General features: G+C 36.2%; 1 protein-coding gene across 1 annotated transcript; it reads left to right on the forward strand.

The window, feature by feature from the left end:
* The first annotated feature begins 20,715 nt into the window (after positions 1-20,715).
* On the forward strand, positions 20,716-21,891 carry LOC141631096 (uncharacterized). The gene is made up of 2 exons (XM_074443814.1): positions 20,716-21,204; positions 21,379-21,891. The coding sequence occupies exons 1-2, from the start codon at positions 20,716-20,718 to the stop codon at positions 21,889-21,891; spliced, it is 1,002 nt and encodes a 333-aa protein (XP_074299915.1).

Raw genomic sequence — 21,891 nt, forward strand, 5'->3', positions numbered from 1 at the left:
CTGCCGTATGGGACACATTAATGAGAAACGCGTAAAAGAGCTCATTAAAAATGGAGCTATCTCGGCCTTTGATTTTCAATCATTTGGCACGTGTGAATCATGTCTCATCGGTAAGATGACTCGGATTTCCTTCAAAGGTGTTGGAATGCGTGGCGCCTGACCTATTAGGGCTCATACACACGGATGTATGTGGTCCTATGTCAATCACCGCACGAGAAGGCTATAGGTATTTCATCACTTTCACGGATGATTTAAGTAGATATGGCTATGTCTACTTAATGAAGCACAAAAGTGAATCCTTTGAGAAATTCAAGGAATACCAAAATAGGGTACAAAACCTATTGGGTAGAAAGATTAAAACACTGCGTTCGGATCGTGGTGGCGAGTATCTTTCTCACGAGTTTGATCAACACCTTAAAGATTGTGGGATTGCCCTACGCTTAACTCCACCTGGAACACCTCAATTGAATGGTGTGTCCGAACGGAGAAATCGAACACTACTTGATATGGTTCGATCCATGATGAGTCACACCGTGTTGCCTCATTGTGGGGTTATGCTCTTTCATCACCTGCTCTAATACTTAATCAAGTCCGTCTAAAGTGTTGACAAGACTCCATATGAACTATGGAAGGAACGGTCCCTAACTTGTCCTTTATACGGGTTTGGGGCTGCGAGGCTTATGTCAAGTGGAGACACGAGGATAAGCTCGGCCCGCGATCGGTCAAGACGTACTTTATAGGTTATCCTAAAGGAACGCTTGGTCATTACTTTTATTCGCCAACCGAACAACGTGTTTTTGTTGCGGCTAGTGCGACATTCTTAGAGAAGGAATTTCTCGAGAATGCAAAGAGTGATAGAACCTTCGAACTGTCGGAGATACAAGAACCAAGTACCGAGCAACTATTGGAGGAACCTATTCCTTCAATCCCTGCCATGTTAACATTCCGGAGGAACCTAGGAGGTCGGGAAGAGTCTCTATTCCTCCGGACAGATACATTGGTATGGTCGAGGAACATGACATAGATGACGTTCTACTCTTAACGAGTAGTGAACCCGCAACCTATAAAGGGATATAAGCATTACTATATGATATGTCTCATATTATGACTCAACAATTCTTTCACTATCATCTTTATAGCTATAAAAGGAATTATAACTCATATGCTTACCGCTATTATCGACCTGAAGCAAACGCTAACCTGATCACTTTCATATCACAGCATACACTTTCACATTTTCACGCGTTTCTATCAAATAAACTTTTGTCACGTTTCTCATAATCATCGTATAAGCTCAGTAAACACGCCAATGATTCACTAAGCACCATCCAAACGTAACTACTATACCCATCTCTGCGTTAGCAAAGACTCAACCTCAAATAATTCCGACACAACTAACATACACATCACATATGTACACACAGACTCCACATTCCCACACCCCTTGACTGGCTTAAGTATCATGGGGCCAAGATTTTGAAATGAGGGCGCCTACTCACCCAAAATCTAGCATCAGCGGGGCTCCCATTATACATACACCAGGTTCATTTTATTAGACTCACTACGTTCATTAAGTTCATTTGTTACAGTTCCAAAATCATCGCTGGTACCACTTTGTAACACCCCATATCCAGAGGAGCCTTAACTAGGCCTTCCTTAGCATATAAGGGCATTACCATCTCGGTTACCCGAGGACAGTAATAATCAAATGTCGATAAAAGAAATATTATGTTACATTACAAGTGATTTAAAACCAACTGACGATATAAAAGATACAACTCAAAGGCTACTCGCTATAACTATCAAATCTCGTGAAGACTCATCCCTGCCCGGACTCCAGCTATCAACGATATCAACACCTGCTAAGACAGACTGCTCACCATAAGGGATCACGGCAGACACATAAACAACAAGACAACCACACAAGGTCAAGATCGAGATAAGACACAACAAAGCCAACAACATCTAACAATACAATCTAACATAATCAGTCACACGCACAATCACACCCACTCCAACCAATCTCCATCACCGATTGTCCACTGGACCAGCCCTGCCAGTGGGGGACCGCAGCCGTACCCACCAAATCCCCGCTCATCATACCGAGCGATAACCCTGTCCCATTAATGTGCACATCCCCTTCCGTGGCGGGTTCCAAGAAGGGTGAAACTAGGGCATCAAGCCACTCCCGCTAGTGACTCCACTCAGCCGAGAACGCATCTCTGTTGGGGTTGGTGTCCTTAACAGTTAGTGCAAGGACTTATAAATCTCTAAAAGGATCAAAGGGCATACTTTTGGTATTATTATCAGTTGATCCACGTTTATCAATAACGGTTGGCTTGCTAGATAAGTTTGACGTTATTGTCATACAGATGGCGGTGATCAACTGGTCCCTAAAAGTCACACCTATAGGATACGTTTGAGAGATGTGACGGTATGAAAATACAGTCATGTAGATGCCAAAATTTACTAACCAGTTAGTCCGAGTTATTTGACTAATAATAAGTCAAAATGTGATGTTGAGATATTTTATTTAATACGGATTAAATAATAATGGCTAAGGCGAATTAAGCGATTAATTCGTAAAAATTTAATATAAACGTTTTATATTTAATTAAATGTATATTGAATATAATTATACAATATTGTCTTTGTCGGACATGTATTAATAATTCAACTAATCCGTATTATTAGTTGATGCTTTAATATCCGATAACCGATGACAGTTTATAATGAAACCGTGTCATATACATTTAGCGCATTTCGGGTCGTACCACGAGTTTAAGTGAAGAGGAAATTAAAAAGCCCACGAGCTCTCCTCTCACTCGGTTTGGCCGAGCCCTTCATAGACAAAAGGAGAGCTTCTCCTCTTGTTTAACCGAATTTGTCATTTGCAAAATTAAATTAGGGTTTTGGAGATCATTTTCTCTCTAAAACCTAGATCTCTCATCTAAGCAAAAACTCACAAAATTAATCCTCTCAATATTGCAAGGCAATTAGAGGATTCGATCTAGCACAAGGGCATTTCTCGGACTATCTTGGGTGCATCATTTAGGAGGAGGTCTACTTTGATCTCTCATTGCCTTATTGCACTAGGACCGAAGGTTATTCCTTGATCTTTATCGTTTCATTATGTTTTTCGTTTTATGACTATAAATTACATGTAAAATTTGCGTTATAATCCTAATTTTATAGGGTAGTATACGGATATTACCCCACAAGCTCGAGAACCAGAGACAAACAATCAGCAATCACAATACAACATCAACAACCGTCTGAATCAATCAACAATAATACACAACAACCACAACAACCGACGCACTAGACCATCTACAGAGACTGAGTAGGCGAACCTACCTTTACGCAACTGCAACCAATCCATGCCAACATATGACATATCCAGCAATCAAACAAAGCCTATAACCACAACACAATCATCTATTACTACCAAGCAAACCCTAATTGTAAAAACAGGGATACGGATGATGATGACAATATACCTATAAGGAGAAACCCGGCAAAAGACCGCTACCCGACTCAAGCTATGCTCTCTTAAGGCACAAGGACCTTCAAAAGGCTTTCATGGAGGTTTTATGGTGAAGGGGAGGGAAAGGGGCGACTAGAGGATAGAAGGAATGAGGCGGAAATGATTTGCGGATTTAACAAAACGCGATTAAAAACCCTCGCTGAAAACCCGATACTCGTTCGAGTACCACACATACTCGATCGAGTGAGCCCCTAATCGATCGAGTAACCATGATACTCGATCGAGTAGCCTCTACTCTATCGAGTACCACTCATAACCCGTAACCCAAGATAGCTTGGCACGCACTTCTAAGAACTATTCCCGCTCCCAAGGTCAGTCAACGCTGGTCAAAGGGTCCCTAAAAGGGCGGGTATTACACAGAATCTCCTCCAAACACCAAGAATGAATCCTTAGTTCTTCTCATGTACTTAAGGATATTCTTGACGGCTATCCAGTGACTCTCACCTGGATTGGCTTGATATCTACTTGTCATGCTCAAAGCATACGATACATCGGGACGAGTGCATATCATGGCATACATGATTGATCCAACGACGAAAGTGTAAGGGATTAATTTCATCCGTTAAACATCTTCAGGTTCTGTGGGTGGCTGAGACTTGCTCAATGTAACCCCACTACTCATTGGAATAAAACCTCTCTTGGAGTTGTCCATGTTAAAACGTCGAAGAATCTTATCAATATAAGACTCTTGACTTAGTGCCAATATCCTCTTAGATCTATCTCTATAGATTCGCATACCCAATATGCGTAGTGCCTCTCCTAAATCTTTCATTTAGAAATGATTTCCTAGCCTCCCCTAATAGAGGTAAGCATTGGCATATCATTGCCAATGAGAAGTATGTCATCTACATACATGATTAGAATGATTACTTTGCTCCCACTAAACTTCATGTATAAACATGGTTCTTCGACACTTCGAGTGAAACCATTCTCTTCTATTACATGATCAAAACGATGATTCCAACTTCTCGATGCTTGCTTAAGACCATAGATGGATCTCTTAATTTTGCATACTATGTTAGGATTTTTAGGATGTAAAAAAACCTCAGGTTGTGTCATATAAACTTCCTCCTCTAAATACCCATTTAGGAAGGCGGTTTTGACATCCATTTGCCATATTTCATAATCACGAAATGCGGCAATTGCTAACATAATCCGAATTGATCTAAGCATGGCTACAGGGGCAAAGGTTTCATCATAGTGTAAACCATGAACTTGGGTGAAATCTTTCGTAACTAGCCTCGCTTTGTAGACATCATCATGCCCTTCTATACCATTCTTTACCTTAAAGATCCATTTGCATTGAAAGGGTCTCACACCTTTAGGCAAATCAACCAAGTCCCATACTTGGTTCTCATGCATAGATTTTGTTTCGGATTGCATGGCCTCTTGCCATAAAGTTGAATTTGGACTATAAATTGCAGTTTTGTAGGTTGCGGGTTCGTCACTTTCCTGAAGTTAGACGTCCAACTCGTCGTCCATCTCGATGATACCTACGTATCGATCGGGTTGGCGACTAATTCTACCTAACCTCCTAGGTTCGGAAGGAACAATAACTTGATTAGACGATGAAGGAACATCTTCTTGCACCTCTTCTCCAGTTTGTGGTTCTTGAACTTCGTCAAGTTCAAATTTTCTCCCACTCTGTCTTCTAGAAATGTAATCCAACTCTAGAAAGACAGCCTCATAGGCCACAAACACTTTGTTCTCATGACGGTTGTAGAAGTAATATCCACGAGTGTTCTTTGGATAACCTACAAAGTAACACTTATCAGATTTAGGTGCTAACTTATCGGTAGACTTGTTCTTTACATAAGCATCACAACCCCAAATTTTTATATATGACAATTTTGGGACTTTTTCCTTCCATATCTCATATGGAGTCTTATCTGCAGCTTTGATTGGGCATTGGTTTAATGATTTTATGGCCGTTAGAATAGCAAAACCTCAAAACGAATCTGGTAGATCCGTTTGACTCATCGTAGATCGAACCATATCTAGTAGGGTTCGATTTCTCCTTTCGGCAACACCATTGAGTTGAGGTGTGCCAGGTGGAGTGAGTTACAATACAATACCACAATCTTTTAACTGAGAATCGAATTTATTGCTAAGATATTCTCTAACACGATCGGATCGTAGTGCTTTAATCTTCTTGTTAAATAGGTTCTCTACTTCTTTTTGAAATTCTTTAAATTTCTCAAATGCTTCACTTTTATATTTGATTAAGTAAATATGCCCATATCTACTTAAATCATCAGTAAAAGTGACGAAGTAGTCATAATTTCCCCTTTCGGTGATACTCGTTGGACCACATACATCACGATGTATTAGTCCCAATAAATCACTTGCTCCTGTCCCTTTACCACTAAAGGGAGCACGAATCATTTTGCCAAGGAGACAAGATTCGTATATTCCATATGATCGAAAATCAAAGGGTCCAATAATTCCAGTCGACACTAGCCTTTTGATGCGTTTCTCATTATGTGACCTAATCGACAATGCCAAATATATGATTTATTTGGTTCACTTGTTTTGAGTCTTTTGGATTGTATGTTATAGATATCTTTGCTTGAGTCAAAAGTTTCAAGAACATAAATGCCATTAATTGAAGTGCCTTGGCCTATGGCCAAGTTATTCCTAGAGATTTCACAACAATTGTTCTTAATAGCAATAGAAAATCCTTCCATGTCTAACATGGCAACGAAAACGATATCACCAAGTGGAACGTCAAGTCCATCATTGATATCTCCCCAAAAGATGGGGCAATTCCTAACCCGATGGCCCATGCCATGACAATAAAGGCATACATTATTGGTAGTCCCACTAGCCAATAAATCCCTATGGTTTGAATTAGACCTCTTACTTCTCTTCCTCTTCTTAAACTTTTTCTTCTTAATGGCAAGCCTTTTGCGAAAACTCCCACTAGCCTTCTCATTTCTCCTTGCTTCCAAAGACAAGGATCCCATGGTGTTAGTGATATTATCTTCACAATACTTATTCACTAAGTTGCTAGTTGTGATAGGAGGTGAGGTAGTAGTAATAAAGATAAGACGACCATCGGAACCAATGCCAAAATGAATTTCTCTAGTCGTATCAAGGTTGTTTAGAGATCAAATTTCGTCGAACGATTAGTGACATGATTCAATAGTGATCGGTGTTAATGAGTTGGATGAATCCATTGCGAAAAAGATAACTACCAAACGGATATGAAGGAAATTAATTAACATTTATCGTTATAATACTTGTAAATATTAATACAAGTATAGCATTTATATAGTGACCTCTACCCAACTATAATAAATGATTCGGAGATCCAAAATTCATATTAACTTGGATGTGAGCCTACGGGCCCTCTACATCTTTACTAATATAACTTGGTGGGTTAACCCTCTTAACCAATTCTACAATTAGAACTCTCGGTCGATGAATTTATGTTAAGTTCGTCTTTAGCCCCAACCTATTGCGGCTACGGTCGCAAAATACTTCGTTGAGATCAACCAAATTTTCGAAGTGTAATAACTTGTTTATTACCCCACTTACCCAACGTCAATAGAAGCACCCCGAAAAATCGTATTGTACCCCTTATGAAATTTAGATTCATGGGCTTCTACTATTTGGTAAGGCTAAGTCTCAATCTTTTTAAAAGTAAAGGTCTTGTCAATTTATTATCTATCAATTTTAAGTGAGCTAAAAGTTGAATTATTGATAATTATAATTGACGTGGTCGAAGACTCGATATGATATGCATGTGTTGTTATGGCGATTTGGCAATGCATGCAACATATTAAAAGAAATACAAAGCAAATAATATATTCCAAGTATGGCCTTCCTAAAATAGAAAATCAAATAATCTATTACAAATTCGAAAACCAACTCCTTTGGTCCCTTGAATCTTCAAGTGGCTGAAGGAAATGTAGATCTATATACATACTAACATACTCATATATGTTTAACTAATTTGTCATAAAATTAATAAGGTCTTATGCATGCAAACAAATTAACAAAATAAAGAAGAAATCACCCTTACATAGTAATTTCGGTTTAAATGGGCACAAAAGAAATCTCCTTTTATTTTGTTCTTGAGCTTTCCTTTAATGGAAGAAACAAGATCCAATTGTAGGATCTCTCCTTAGGAATTATACCCAAAGCTAACTCTTAATAAAATTAATATTATATGAACTAGTACAATATTAATTTTGAAGAAAAATTGAACCAAAAATGTTTGGTTTTGGCTCCTAAAACCGGGTAGGAGAAGAGGAGAGGAAGAATATTATTTTTGTCTCTCTAAAAATAATTTTTATGAAGTGAATGAATAATAATTATCACACACCCATTCATATGGTGAATGATAATTATTTAAGCAAAAGAACCCCTTGTTCTTTTCTAGGTAGAACCGGGTAGGAGGGGGATAAAAGGCCAATGCATGCACAATTTGTTCTTTACAAGAATGTGTAGGGTGCATGGCTAGTAATAGGTTAATCATCATTATGCCTTCCATTAACTTTAATCAACATATTATATATGTTAATTCCACCCAATATTTCGGCCCAAATGGATGACATGAAATCCATTTTATTTTTGTCAAATGTAAATATGTCACATGTCATATGTAACATAAATTTGTTATGTATTTTTAACATATTAAAAATCAACGTATTAATAAAAATACGTCATATACAAAATCGACTTAGTAATTCATAATTACTTGTGCCAAAATATTTTACCAATTTATAAATCATATTTATAATAATTTATTCAAATCCAATTGTTTCTTTAAACAATAATTTCATCCGAGTAATGATACAATTCGATTACTCACACCGTATCTCATTTAATCACATTTCAATTTGATACGTAAATTTTACTTCCAAAATCGTCCGTCAATTTTTCAAGTAATTTAATTAACTCGTAACATTATACGATTAATTAAATGATCAATTAAGAGTGTTGCCCTATAGGTATGACCTAGGGGTCAATCGATCACCACCGTCGCACGACAGTAATGCCAAACTCTAGTCAGCCAATCATTACCGATATATGTTGACCAGTTGACAGTGAAAAATACTTCCCAATTGTATTCTTTAAAATGAGATTTAATAATGATATTTAAATCATGTGATCGCACTATTGTTGAGGACACATTTCCCAACAATCTCCCACTTGTCCTCGACAAGTGTGCGTCACTAATTCTCTTGTCCTATTACTATCTCCCACTCAATGCAAGGTGTCTTTCAGGTCGTACTTGCAAGTGATCATATCGAGAGTGGTTTCCTCGATCTGGAGAATAACTGATTGACCGGACTTATCTATCATAGATACTTTCCGAGCGTGGCCACGCATTTCCAGTTTATTACTCCTCGAGTGGCCCTGAGATATTGTTATAACCCTGACTAGGGGTGGAAAATTCCTATCGCACTCATTCCCTTCGAGTAGCCACATCCATCATAACCCAAAATATGCCCATTTGACCCCATTTACGAAGGTCGTAGTAACACAAATCAAAGTTAATCTGAAACTGTGCCATCTTAGGCGAATAGTTTTTAGTCAAAAGAATCGACTCATTTGAATACTATAGTAGCTCTTGCCACGACCAGGCTATATAAATTGCCAGAACTCTATAAGCGGTCATAAGGCCCGACAAAATGTTCCTAACAGTCTGCCTATGTGATCGACTAGTCATCTCTCATGACTCTATGGCACTTGAACTTGCCATCAATCGCATCACACTCTAGTCACTTCGAGACGCCACCTCATACAAGTGACTATGGGCAAATACTATGTTAATCCGTGTTCACTTTAACGGGGTTCAATTGTCACTACAACCCGTTTGGATGTAACAATGTATAAATTAAAGATAAAAGACAAATGTGATTATGAACATGAACAAAAACAACACTTTTATTTCATTTCAAAATCTAACAAAAACTTAGTACACGTTTAAGTCCCATGGATGTAACATGTCCATCATGCTTAGCCTGCGATAAAGGCTTGGTGAGTGGATCGGCTATGTTGTCATCCGTCCCAACCTTACAAATCGCAATTTCCTTTCTTTCAATGAAATCTCTTATTACATGATATTTTCTAAGTACATGTCTAGATCTATTACTAGACTTCGGCTCCTTAGCTTGGAAGATCGTCCTACTATTATCACAATAGAGAGTGATGGGATCATTGGCGGTAGGTACTACTTTTAGACCTTCCGTGAATTGCCTGATCCAAACAGCTTCCTTAGCAGCTTCTGATGCCGCGATGTACTCAGCCTCTGTTGTAGAATCATGATTCTGCCTTCCTTGAAGCTTCTCCACTTACGGCACCACTATTGAGCATAAACACGAAACCAGCTTGTGATTTCAAGTCATCTCTATCTGTTTGAAAACTTGAGTCCGTGTATCCATTAACACGCAACTCAGTGTCTCCTCCAAAAACCAGGATAGAATCCTTAGTTCTTCTCAAGTACTTAAGGATGTTCTTGATCGCAATCCGTTGACTCTCACCGGATTTCCTTGATATCTACTCGTCATGCTCAAGGCATACGAGACATCAGGACGTGTGCATATCATGGCATACATGATTGATCCAACAGCGGAAGCATAAGGGATCAACTTCATGCGTTCAACATCATGGGGTTCGGAGGGAGATTGAGTCTTGCTCAATATCGTCCCGGTCACCATAGGTACCAAACCCCTTTTGATTTGTCCATGTGAACCGTCAAGAATCTTATCAACATAAGACTCTTGACTTAGTGCCAATATCCTCTTGGATCTATCTCTATGGATCCGGATACCTAATATGCGTTGTGCCTCTCCTAAATCCTTTATTTGGAAGTGGTTACCTAACCACTTCTTAACAGAAGACAACATTGGAATATCATTTCCAATGAGTAGTATGTCATCGACATACAAGATTAGGAACACAACATTGCTCCCACTGAATTTCATGTATAAACATGGTTCCTTGACACTTCGAGTGAAACCATTTTCCTTTATAACATGATTGAATCGATGATTCCAACTTCTAGATGCTTTCTTAAGACCATAAATAGATCTCTTAAGCTTGCACACTTTGTTAGGATTTTTAGAATCAACAAAACCTTCGGGTTGTATCATGTACACCTCCTCTTCTAAATGCCCATTTAGAAAAGCGGTTTTGACATCCATTTGCCATATTTCATAATCATGAAATGCGGCGATCGCTAACAAAATCCGTATGGATCTTAGCGTGGCTACGAGGGCGAAGGTCTCATCATAATGGACACCTTGGACTTGGGTAAATCCTTTGGCCACTAGCCTAGCTTTGTAGACATCGTCATGTCCTTCTATGCCATTCTTGATTTTGAATATCCATTTGCATTGGAGGGGTCTTGCCCCTTTAGGCAAATCTACCAAGTCCCAAACTTGGTTTTCATGCATAGAATCCATTTCGGACTTCATGGCTTCAAGCCATAAGGAGGAATTAGGACTAGAGATTGCGGTATTGTAGGTGGCGGGCTCGTCACTTTCTATAAGCAACACATCGAGTGTTCCATCTTCCTCGATAAGTCCCACATATCGATCTGGATGGCGAATTACTCGGCCCGTCCTTCTTAGTGGAGGAGGTACAACCGCGTTAGACGACGAAGGAACATCTTCTTGCGTCTCTTCCTCGGTTTGTGGCTCTTGAACTTCGTCAAGTTCAAAATTTCTCCCACTCTGTCTCTTAGAAATAAATTGTCTTTCTAAGAAGACAGCCCCGCAAGACACAAACACTTTGTTATCTTGAGGTTTGTAGAAGTAATAACCTAGTGAGGTTAAGGGGTAACCTACAAAGATGCACTTTTCGGATCTTGGGGCAAGCTTGTTGTCGTTCTTAGACTTGACGTAAGCATCACATCCCCAAATCTTCATATAGGATATATTGGGAATCCTTCCCGTCCACATCTCATATAGAGTTTTCTCGGTGGATTTAGTGGGACTATTATTCAAAGATCTAATTGCGGTTTGAATCGCAAATCCCCAAAACGAGTTCGGTAACTCGGTTTGACTCATCATGCATCGAACCATATCAAGTAGGGTTCGATTCCTCCTTTCGGCAACACCATTAAGTTGTGGTGTTCCGGGTGGAGTAAGTTGTGATATAATACCACGACCTTTCAAGTGTGAATCAAATTCAAGGCTAAGGTATTCTCCACCACGATCGGATCGTAGTGCCTTAATCCTTTTGTTCAATTGGTTCTCTACTTCGTTTTGAAATTCCTTGAATTTTTCAAACGCTTCAGTCTTGTGTTTCATTAAATAGATATACCCATATCTACTCAAGTCATCGGTGAAGGTTATAAAGTAGTCATAATTACCACGAGCGGTGATACTCATTGGTCCGCATACATCGGTGTGTATGAGTCCTAATAGCTCACTAGCTCGTGTCCCTTTACCACTAAAAGGATTACGAGTCATTTTGCCAAGTAGGCAATATTCGCATGTACCAAATGATTGATAATCAAATGGTGTAATCACATTAGTTGAAATTAATCTTTTGATGCGATTCTCGTTTATGTGACCTAATCGACAATGCCAAATGAACGCTTCACTTGGGTCACTTGTTTTGAGTTTCTTAGATTGAATGTTATAAATATCATTCGTCGGATTTGAGGTCTCTAAAATGTAAATGCCATTAATGGAAGAAGCTTGGCCAATAACCAAATCATTCCTAGAAATAGTACAACGATTGTTCTTAATGACAAAACAAAAACCATCCATGTCTAGCATGGCGATTGAAATAATGTTTTTAGAGAGCGTAGGCACATAAAAACAATTATGCAAATACAACTCAAATCCATTAGGCAAAGCTAAAACATAAGTTCCCTTGGATTCGGCCGCTACCCGAGCTCCATTTCCAAGGCGTAGATCCACATCTCCCTTGCTAAGCCTCTCCACATCTCTTAAACCCTGTAAATGATTACAAAGGTGAGAACCACAACCGGTATCTAGTACCCATGTCGCAGTGGAAGTATAATTTATATCAATAACATAAATTTCTTTAGGAATTGTACCTTTTGGAGTAATGAGTCCTTCCCTAATATTTCGCAAATATACGGGACAATTCCTAAGCCAATGTCCCATGCCATAGCAATAATGGCACTCATCATTAACTTGCTTGAAGTTTTTGATTTTCTTTCCTTTCTTCTTGAACCTTTTTCTCTTTGAAGCAAGAGCTTGATTGCTTGAGCTCCCACTAGCTTTGGCATCTTTATCTTCCAGAGACAAAGACCCTATAGATTGTATGAGGTAGTCTTCCGGAGACGGACTCACACGAGGTCTAGTAGTAGTAGGTGGTTTAGAAGAAGTGATGAAGTTAAGGTTTCCATCCGAACCTATCCCGAAATGAAGTTCTCTAGTGGTGTCGAAATCATTGTTGGAGCAAATGTCGTCAAGAACATTGTGGTATGACTCAATAGTTATTGGTGCGGTAGCGTTTGATGGATTCATTGTAATACACTACAAATATGGAGGAAAGGAAATATTAACATTTTGTCTTTTTAAATCATACTTGTAATTAATTAACAAGATATGAACATTTATATAGTGACCTCTACCCAACTATAATAAATGATTCCAAGACCCAAATTCATATTAACTTGGGCATGGTGTGGCCGATGAAACCCTCATCAATATAACTCGGTGGATTAACGTTTTAATCGATTCTACTTTTAGAACTCTTGGTCGATAATATTACATTAACATTTATCTATAGCCCAAAACACATTCAACAAGGGGACGGTATGGCCGATAAAACCCTTATCAAAAACTTTTGTTGAGTTCAACCCAAATTTCGAATAAATGTGTCCATGATCCAAACCCACATTAACTTGGGCACGGCGTGGCCGATGAAACCCTCATCAACATGAATTCGGTGGATAGACATTTATCACCCACTTCCCCTACGTAACAAGGTTTGCACCCCGGTGTGGCCGAGTGCACTCCCTCACGAAATAGGTTTTCATGGTTTCTACTATTTGGTAAGGCTATGTCTCAATTGATTGTTTTAGCGAGAGGTCATGTCAATTTATTATCTATCACGTTTTAAGTGAACTAAAGCGGTGAACTACGATAATTTTAATTGACACGGTCGATAAACTCGATAAAATGACAATGCATGTTTAGTTATGGCGATTTAGCGATGCATGTGACATAAAATAAAATGCAAGCATAAAAATAAATAAATCCTAGTATGGCCTTTCCTAAAATAGAAAAACTATTTAACTATTACATATTCGGAAACCAACTCCATTGGTCCCTTAAACTTCGGTTGTGGCACGCATCTCGAGGTAACACCGTCTTTATGTATCAACATCTTGAAGAAATCCGTCTTTGGGAACTCCGAGATAAATAAAATTACATAATAAATTACATAATTTCCTATTATACATTTGTAACTAAAATAAAATAAACCTATTAAATTACAAAACGGTGATACGAGATCACAATAAATTACAACCGAATCGATATTCCCATACATTTCGGGAAATACCAATTAAAATCTAAGGCCATACTAAGTAAAATTACATAATTCAAAATTACATAAACTAAAATTATGACAATCATAAAGAAAATGCAGCATTATAATATGTATGATCATGCCCAATTTTATGCTAAATCGCCTTTAATTAGCCAATATCGTATATTACTCGATTTTTACGGATTTGCGTGATTTCAACATTTTTATAATCACAAGAATACATAAACTCATATTTATGCATAAGTTAATTACCCTAACCTCTTAGGACTCAAAATTTAGTCTTCACTAATAATTTGACCATAATTAACCCATATTTTATAAAATTGTTCATAAATGGACCAAAAATTACAAAAATAAGCTATAAACTTCAAATAAATCACAAAATTTCAAATAAATTCAAAATTTAAAATTTAAACTTATGAACATTCTGGAAAAATACCATGACACTCATAATGTTCAAAATCTTAGGTTAAAAAATTTCGAAATTTTTCCGGAAAAACAATGGAAAAATTATATTCATAAACTTTTCAATTTTAGATCTGAAAAAGATAATAAAATGCAACATTAGACGTTTTTCCTAAGTCATAGATTATGTTTTATTAATTTTTCACTAATAATGTCACTATTTATGCTATTTTTCTTCAAAAATCCATAAATCATGCAAAAAGACTTCTTTATAGCCAATTATTTTACACACATCTTGTAAAATTGCATGTGACAACATATTAATTTTCTATGACCAGATTCGAAATTTAACTCATATTAACCTATTTTTCACTTAAATCCGAATTTAATAATGAAAAATCCATTTTTCGAGCATAACAAGTCCAAAAATTATGAAAATTTACAGGTTATCTCAAAATAATATATGTGACAACATATCCAAAAATCAACTGAAAATTCGAAGTATAGCTAATTTTAGACCGAAAATGACATTTTTCCTCATAAAATCATATTTAAATGCCATTATTGTAATATATGAACAATAAAAATCCGTAAAATTAAGCAAAATACCCTAAAATATTTTAGGACCAGAAATATTAACATGCATGGATTAATTTCGTGATATCTCATAATAACACAAATTTTACAAGTTTTATATGTTATTCTTATAACTCGGAAAAACTTTTAATCGATTTGCATGCAAACAACCGTGGCTCTTGATACCGATTGAAGGAAATGTAGATCTATATACATACTAACATACTCATATATGTTTAACTAATTTGTCATAAAATTAATAAGGTCTTATGCATGCAAACAAATTAACAAAATAAAGAAGAAATCACCCTTACATAGTAATTTCGGTTTAAATGGGCACAAAAGAAATCTCCTTTTCTTTTGTTCTTGAGCTTTCCTTTAATGGAAGAAACAAGATCCAAGTGTAGGATCTCTCCTTAGGAATTATACCCAAAGCTAACTCTTAATAAAATTAATATTATATGAACTAGTACAATATTAATTTTGAAGAAAAATTGAACCAAAAATGTTTGGTTTTGGCTCCTAAAACCGGGTAGGAGAAGAGGAGAGGAAGAATATTATTTTTGTCTCTCTAAAAATAATTTTTATGAAGTGAATGAATAATAATTATTACACACCCATTCATATGGTGAATGATAATTATTTAAGCAAAAGAACCCCTTGTTCTTTTCAGGTAGAACCGGGTAGGAGGGGGATAAAAGGCCAATGCATGCACAATTTGTTCTTTACAAGAATGTGCAGGGTGCATGGCTAGTATTAGGTTAATCATCATTATGCTTTCCATTAACTTTAATCAACATATTATATATGTTAATTCCACCCAATATTTCGGCTCAAATGGATGACATGAAATCCATTTTATTTTTGTCAAATGTAAATATGTCACATGTCATATGTAACATAAATTTGTTATGTATTTTTAACATATTAAAAATCAACGTATTAATAAAAATACGTCATATACAAAATCGACTTAGTAATTCATAATTACTTGTGCCAAAATATTTTACCAATTTATAAATCATATTTATAATAATTCATTCAAATCCAATTGTTTCTTTAAACAATAATTTCATCCGAGTAATGATACAATTCGATTACTCAGACCGTATCTCATTTAATCACATTTCAATTTGATACGTAAATTTTACTTCCAAAATCGTCCGTCAAATTTTCAAGTAATTTAATTAACTCGTAACATTATACGATTAATTAAATGATCAATTAAGAGTGTTGCCCTATAGGTATGACCTAGGGGTCAATCGATCACCACCGCCGCACGACAAAGAATGTCAAACTCTAGTCACCAATCATTACCGATATATGTTGACCAGTTCACAGTAAAAATACTTCCCAATTGTATTCTTTAAAATGAGATTTAATAATGATATTTAAATCATGTGATCGCACTATTGTTGAGGACACATTTCCCAACAGTGGCACGCCTATCTAGAACACCGTCTTCGTCGGAACGCCTTTTCGAATGGCACCGTCTTGAAGAAACTCCGGAATTACAAATAATAATAAAATACATAGCTATTCCTATTATACATTTGTAATATGAAAAACTAGCAAAATAAAAGTGATACGAGAGATCACATTAAATTACAACCGAATCAATATCCCCTTACATTACGAGTAATATTGATTAAAACTATGGCCATACTAAGATAAAATTACATAGTTCAAAATTACATAAATAAAATATGACATTCAATAATGAAATATGCAGCATTATAATATGTGTCTATCATGCGAAATTATGTGCCAAATCCCCCTATTTAACTTATATCGATCATATAACCCGGTTTTATGGAATTCACGATTTTTAACTTATTAAAATCGCTAAATAATACTAAAATCTAATTTTAGTCCAAGTTAATTATCCTAAATCTCTTAGGACTCAAAAATTAGTCATTACCCAATTTTTGACAATAGTTTAAATTTATATAATATTTATGCTTATTTTGACCCTAAAATCATAACTTTTATGAAATAAATTCAAATTAAATTACAATAATTTCAAAATTCAAATTTTAAATTTTTGAACATTATGAAATATATCAATGATACTCATAATGTCAAAAATCATGGTTTAAAATTTTCGAATTTATTTCGAGAAAATATAGTTACGATTTATCTGTTTTATCAAATAAAACATATAAATCATAGAAAAATTAATCTAATAAATTTTATAATTTTATATATTATAAGTGGGATATAAATGAAACCTAAAATAATTTTCTCATGTCATGTAAATTGTTTTAGCTATTTATGCTAAAATAGTCATTATTTATGTCATTTTTACACTAAATATTCATAAATCATGCAAAATGAATCAAGTTCATCTTAAATTTTGCACACAGTGAGTAAAATGTGCATGTGACAAAATATTAAAATTTCATGGCCTGTTTCGAAGTTTAACTATTTTTAACCATTTTATTTCCTTTTAATCCATTTTTATCTCATAAAAATCATAAATAATGCAAAATAAATAAAATTTATACGCAATTTTACATAAAATAAGTAAAATATCCATGTGAGGTAATGTAAAAATTTCAAGGTCAGAAACTATGTCTAACTATTTTTAGCATTTTAAATACCATTTTAATCATTAAAATGTAATAAAATAACTAAAAATCATTAAATTAAACAACAAAATACCATAAATCATCAAAATGACCTAAAAATATTTTAGGACCAGAATATATAACATGCAACATGATTTCGTGGCATTATCAAATAAATCACAAATTTTTAGTTTTAATTAAGTTACTTATAACTCGAAAAATCTATAAATCGATTAGGCATGCAACATCCTATGCTCTGATACCAATTGTTAGGTTCATATACCTATTATTAGACTTTTCTAATGATGAACTAATTAACATTTTAATATGAGTTCTTAAGATCTAGTGCATGCATAACTAAAGTAGAGATGAAAAGAAAAGTAATGTTCCTTACATTATATATATGGTTCGAAATAATGGGCATAATAAAGGACACCTTCCTTATTTGTTCTTGAGATTAAAATATGGATGATCCTCCAACCTCAAGTACAGAGATACTCCTTAAAAATTGCACCTAAGACTTTCCCTTAAAACTAATATATTAACTAACTAACTAGATTAATATACTAGTTACCCTTAAAATGATTCTAATATATATATATTACTATACTAGTAATGATATTTGTATTAATATTAGAATATGTGATGAAAATTTTTTATGAGATCTAAAACTATTTTAGAGAAATAAGGAGAAGCATGTTAGAGAGAATAAGAGAAAAATGCATGAATGAATATAATAGAGAACAATTTCTCTATAAGAGAGAGGGGGAGCCGGTTAGGGGGTGATAGAAGGCCAATGCATGGCCTTCACCCTTTTGCTTTTTCTCTTTTCTAAATACATAGGTATGTAAGGTTATTATTTAGGTTATGATGGTGTTTTATTTAACAATTAAATAAAACATCCACTATCCTATATAGTCCTCCATTTTTCGGTCCACTCATAAAATGGACTTCCATTTTATTTTGTCAATTTGTCATTTATCACACAATATGTCACATGTACCATGTAACATGTTGCTAATTAATTTAATGCATATTTATCAAATAAATATCATTATATATTAATTAAATCACATATAACAAATTGCCTAGTAATTAACAATTACGTGGTATAAAATGGGACATGTTAACATAATTCACAACATTTTGTAATTATAATTAACCATTCATTCATATTTCAATTGTTTCATAAATTACAATAATGAATTTTAGTAATAAAATCTTTTAATTACTAAAATAAATCTTATTTAATCAAATTACAATAAGATATAAATATTCTCACTCATAAGTAAATTGTTCAAATTTAAGGAATTGATTAATTTATATCGATATACAATTAGTCAACTTTTCTATTAAAGGAATTGTGCTATAGGTGTGCCCTTAAGGGATCAACTGATCACCACCGTCAAACGACAATAATGTCAAACTCTAGTTAGCCAATTATTACTGATTAATGTTGATCAGTTGACTATATAAATGAATCATCCCTTACGTATTCTTATCTTGAGATTTAAACATGTGATCGCACTATTGTTGAGTACACATACTCCAACATAGATGTGAACCGTGTAGCTGAGCATGTAATATCATAGCTTCTTTGTGGACCATACCAAAACGAGGCATGTTTTCTCCAATTGAGTGTATTTGGTCTCGTATACGATGAAGTTTTTGCTGATGTAGTAGATGGCTTGTTCTTCGCCGTTGAATGTTTGTGCTAGCATTGCTCCCGTGGCCGTTTCGGTAACGGTCATGCATAGGGATAGAGGTGTTCCTTGTTGTGGTGGCATGAGGACAGGAGGTTTGGATATGATTTCCTTTATCCTGTCGAAGGCTTTTTGACAATCATCGTCCCAATTGGTATTATCAGTGACGCGGAGCTTTTTGAGATAGGCTCGCAAATCATTGTGAGCTTGGCTATGAAGCGGTTGATATATTGAACTTGACCCAGAAATCCCCGAATCTCCTTCGTGTTCTTAGGACGAGGCATATGTTGGAGAGATTTGATTTTGGTTGGATCGACTTTGATTCCTCTTTTGCTGACGACGTGTCCCAAGAGTTTTCCGGAGGTTACCCCGAATGAACACTTCTGAGGATTTAGTCTCATGTTGTATTTTCGAAGACGGGCGAAGAATTTTCAAAGTGCGTCGATGTGACCATCACGTTCCTTTGATTTAACGATCATGTCATCGACGTATACCTCAACTTCCTTGTGCATCATGTCATATAAGAGAGTGGTGGCGGACCTTTGATAGGTTGCTCCGGCGTTGATTAGACCGATAGGCATGACGGTGTAGCAATATGTGCCCCCCCTGTGTAGTGAATGCAGTTTTGTGCTTGTCTTCATCAACCATTTTTATTTGAGTGTATCCGGCGTAACCATCCATAAATGATAGGAGGGCGTGCTCGGCGGTGTTGTCTACCAAGATGTCGACATGCGGTAAGGGGATTTTGTCCTTCGGAATCGCCTTGTTCAGGTCTATAAAGTCAACACAAACCCGGATTCTCCCACCCTTTTTATGTAGGGGGATTATGTTAGCCACCCAGTCAGACTACTTAGAAACTTTGATGAATCCGGCTTTAAAATCGAGCTTAATGGGTATCCTGTGCTCTACGATCTCCCTGTCAATCCCAGGCATGTCTTTGTAGGACCATGCGAATACGTCCTTGTATTCGAGCAAGAGGTCGATGAATTGCTGTCTTTCCGAGGAGTCGAGGGTGGTCCTTATTTTAAGTTCTTGAAGTGGTTGGTGAGTTCCTACATTAATAGGTTCAATCTTCTCAATGATGGGTGTTCTAAGTCAGCATTTGTTGAGTTCTTTGGCTAAATGACATGGGTAGTCACTCAAGTCAAATTTGTAATGTTCGTTCAGAATTGCATTGGTTAAAATGAGATTAGTCGTAAGCAAACTTAGCATTCATGATGTGATCATTTTATATATACTTTTACCCCTCATTTTAGCTCGGTTTTGATTGCGTATCATACTTCAATTAGTATATTTGTGAGCTAATCTTGTATTCTAGGTGCATTATTTGTATTTGTTACATTTTGTAGGAATCTAAGCATTTAGAGACTTTTTCCAATCACATTTGCAAGCACTAGAATATATGGCTAAGTATGAAAGCTAAATGGACCATGGAAGAAATTACAAGGCCAAGCATGAAGAAATGGCTACTGGGATGCAATTGGGTACTGTTCCATTCAAGTATCTGGGAGTGACTGTCTCACCCAAGAGGTTATCTATACTGGACTGCACTATATTGGTTGATAATGTTGTGGATAGGATTCGAGGTATGGGGGCCAAGCATCTTTCTTATGCTGGCAGATTAGTATTGATTAGAGCTGTGCTTAGCACTCTTCATAACTATTGGACTCGGATTTTTATCCTCCCCAAAACTGTCTTGAAAAAAATTGAATCCATCTGTAGGGATTATCTCTGGCATAGGAAAACTGATAGTGCTAGCCCAGCCTTAGTAGCATGGGAAAGAGTGTGTAGGCCTAAGAGACAAGGAGGATGGGGGCTGCATAATTTGATGGTTTGGAATATGGCTGTTGTTGCAAAATATGTATGGTGGATTGAGATTAAAGCTGATCACCTATGGGTGAAGTGGGTCCATGTAATTTACATTAATGACAGACAATGGAAGGATTAAGAACCAACTATTAACTCGAGTTGGGCATGGAGAAAGATATGTCAGATTAAAATAATTTTCAAGGATCTCCTAATGCCTAGCTCAGGTGTGCCTGAGCCTTATTCAACTGCACTGGGATATAAGTGGCTGCAACCATAGGATGCTATGTGTGAGTGGTATCCTTGGCCTCTCAATGCTTGGGCAGTCCCAAAGCATAGATTTATCAGTTGGCTTGTAGGCCATAATAGACTCCTTACTCAGGACAGATTACTGAGCATGAAGATTATTCAGTCTAATCTTTGCTATTTATGTGGGATACAGCAGGAAACTCATACTCACTTATTTTTTAAGTGTGTTTACAGTAGGCGCTGCTGTAAGTTGGTTTCTGATTGGTGTGCCGAGCCTCTGCCAGATGAGGACTGCATCAACTGGTGGTGTAGAAAGAGATACAGAAATCTCAGTAAGAAGAAAATTGTAGGTGTTATATTGGCAGGGCTGATCTATCATATTTGGATGGCTAGGAATAAGTGCAGGATTGACCAGGAGCTGTTACGTCCAGAGAAACTTGTTCAGCTAGTTAAGCAGGATGTTCGCAATAGACTAAAGAAATTTCAAATTAAGTGTACGTCTGTAAGTGTGTTGAATTGGATAGAAACAATTGTTAAGTCATGA

This window comes from Silene latifolia, chromosome Y, assembly GCF_048544455.1.
Source record: "Silene latifolia isolate original U9 population chromosome Y, ASM4854445v1, whole genome shotgun sequence".
Classification (NCBI taxonomy): Eukaryota; Viridiplantae; Streptophyta; class Magnoliopsida; order Caryophyllales; family Caryophyllaceae; genus Silene; species Silene latifolia.

Excerpts from the sequence above, each read along its gene's own strand:
- LOC141631096 (XM_074443814.1), top strand. The coding sequence starts at position 20,716 with ATGGACCATGGAAGAAATTACAAGGCCAAGCATGAAGAAATGGCTACT. Across the intron at positions 21,205-21,378 it reads TATGGGTGAAGTGGGTCCAT|GATGCTATGTGTGAGTGGTA; the intron begins GTAATTTACATT and ends CTGCAACCATAG.